Genomic DNA, 2,500 nt, shown 5'->3' with positions numbered 1-2,500 from the left:
GACTTCAAGAGGGAGTGCCAAGACACCTCGGGGCTTAAGTACAATGAATAATATGGGCAACGACGCTCCTTTCTATGGGATTAATACGTTGCGGTCCCTTCTCTTAATTTTCACCTCATTCTCCGTTTCAGATTGCATTATGGAGCAAGGAGGGACGCTTTTTCTATGTCCTCTATATCTTCTACGTTGTTTTGGGGTTGTGATGCTGCTGGTTTTTCGCTCTCTGCATCATCATCTTTTTCAATGCTTATCTTTTCTCTCTTTTCTTCATGTTCATTGTTATTGTTCATCCTTTCTTCGGTGATGGTGAGTAAGCGACTGCCAGCATCCTCCTTCTTTTCTAACTCATCTTGTCTTCCTTCTCCTTTGTCTTCGTCTCCTTTCTTTGTTTCTTTCAAGTCCACCATACCGTTCAGTTTCTTAGGGTATGGTAAACGTCTGTCAACCTCCCCTTCTTCTACGAAAACGAATTCTTCTTCCTTCTGCTTCTTCTCCTCGCTTTCTTCCTTCCTTCCGTTCTGAGAGGGTATAGAACTTCCATTTTCCTCTTCCTCTTCTTCTAGGCCAGTCAGTTCTCCTCCTCCTCCTCCTCCTCCTCCTTCTCCTCTCGTCTCTTCCTTCTCCTCGTATTCTGTTCCCCATTTCATCTTGTCCTCCTTCCCGTTCTGGTCACTGTGTCCCATGTCCTCCTTCCTTCCATCCTTCGCCTCGCTGGTTAAGTAATGCAAGTCCCGTTTCCCGTTCTGGTTCGCGTCTTTCACCTCCCCATTCACACCCACATCACCCACATCCAGCTCCGGCGGCGGGTTAGAGCGGACCGACTCGCTATTCCTAGAGTATGCCTTGAAAACACCTCGTTTGCCGCTTGCTCGCTTCGGTGACCAAGCCGAGTCCGTGGCCTTGCCGGAGAGGGACCTGGATGACTGCCGTGAGATGACTCCTGGCACTGAAGACTTGCTGGACAGGGAGGACGAGGTGAGGCGCATCAGGAGGGTCGAGGGAGACCATGAGTGGCCGCTTCCGACTGTCATGGAGGAGAGAAAACGAGTGAACCAGCAAGGACTGAGAAAACCATTATGCAACAAGCGGTTTTGAGGGACGACTCTGATGAAAGTTATGGCCAAACCAGCATCGTCAGAGAAAATGGAGGATCAACAGGCGGTTTTGAGGGGGGACTGTGGCGAAAGTTATGGCCAAGCAAGCGTCGTCACAGAAAATGGAGGATCAACAAGCGGTTTTGAGGGGGGACTATGATGAAAGTTATGCCTAATGTAGCTTTTCTCTTTCTGTCCAAGATCATAATAAGCCTCTAAAAAGGTATTCAGAATAAGAATGAATCTGATACCTTTTGAACAGAGCATTATAGAAAGAATGATAATGCTATAAGTTAACACCAGCATCACGGGTCCATAGTACTTAGCTTATGATAAAGAAAATAAGGCAGAGTTTGTAAAATAATGAAAATATAAACAAAACGAGCATCACGGAGGACAGGCAAGCAAGCAACAGCCATTACAAGCGGGCGATGGAAAGCAATACAAAATCGAGCTTGCACGAATAACCGAAGCTTTTAGTATTGATTTCTGGAGGAGCTTGACACGGGCTTTCAAGAGGTTCCAATACGATACGTGGGAGCAGTTAGATTCCATGCTTGGCGATGACTGAGAGGCGGATTGTAGTAGTATTTTGGTCTTGTGATATCTTTGGTCTGTTACGATTAGCGACAGTAGTAGCAGTAGAAGCAGCAGTAGTAGCAGACGCAGTAGTAGCAGTAATAATATAGATAACAGAAGCAGTAGCAGCGACGACAAGGTAAAAATGACAGCAATAGTAACTAATAATAATAACCACAATACTACTACGACAACAACAGCAACAACTACTACTACTACTACTACTACTGTTACTACTACTACTACTACTACTACTACTACTACTACTGTTACTACTACTACTACTACTACTACTACTACTACTACTACTACTACTACTACTGTTACTACTACTACTACTACTACTACTACTACTACTACTACTACTACTACTACTACTACTACTACTACTACTACGAAAACAATGGAAAGTAACCCCCCAGAAAAAAAACTTCATTGAATAACAGAATAAAACAAATCAGAAAACATCGATACTGAATTAAAACAAAACGAAACAAAAAGGGACAAAAATAATATTCAAACAAAACAAAACAAAGAAAAAACAAACAAAAAGGTAGGCCTACATCTTCCAAGCTTTATACAGTCAAAGCAAAAAGAAAAAAAAGTAATATAAGTTTTAATACAACCACCAACACTATGCTATAAATTCCAAGCTCTCAAATCCTCCTTCTCATCACGGGGATCCTAAACTTTATGGAATCGGATCTCCCTCTCCTCCTCCCTCCTGCCTATATTAAACTCCTTATCTGATACTGTGATAAGGAGGATTAGAGAGGCTTTAGCGAGGCTGTGGAACCTTCATATATGTGTTTATATCAAATGAGAGA

At 43.0% G+C, this 2,500-nt stretch overlaps 1 protein-coding gene across 8 annotated transcripts in view; it reads right to left on the bottom strand.

Annotated features, from left to right (window-relative positions):
* Nucleotides 1-2,500, bottom strand: part of LOC126997690 (gastrin/cholecystokinin type B receptor-like) — an 11,519-nt gene that overhangs the window by 2,541 nt on the left and 6,478 nt on the right. For all 8 annotated transcript variants that reach the window (XM_050858911.1, XM_050858913.1, XM_050858912.1 and 5 more), the window contains one exon: nucleotides 1-1,024. This exon is cut by the window's left edge. In XM_050858911.1, the coding sequence (XP_050714868.1) occupies nucleotides 138-1,024 (887 nt within the window). In that variant the 3' untranslated portion in view covers nucleotides 1-137. The remainder of the gene's footprint in view (nucleotides 1,025-2,500) is intronic.

Source organism: Eriocheir sinensis, chromosome 12, assembly GCF_024679095.1.
Source record: "Eriocheir sinensis breed Jianghai 21 chromosome 12, ASM2467909v1, whole genome shotgun sequence".
NCBI lineage: Eukaryota > Metazoa > Arthropoda > Malacostraca > Decapoda > Varunidae > Eriocheir > Eriocheir sinensis.
The sequence above is the reverse complement of the archived record's forward strand: the minus strand, read 5'-3'. Positions and strand labels throughout refer to the sequence as shown.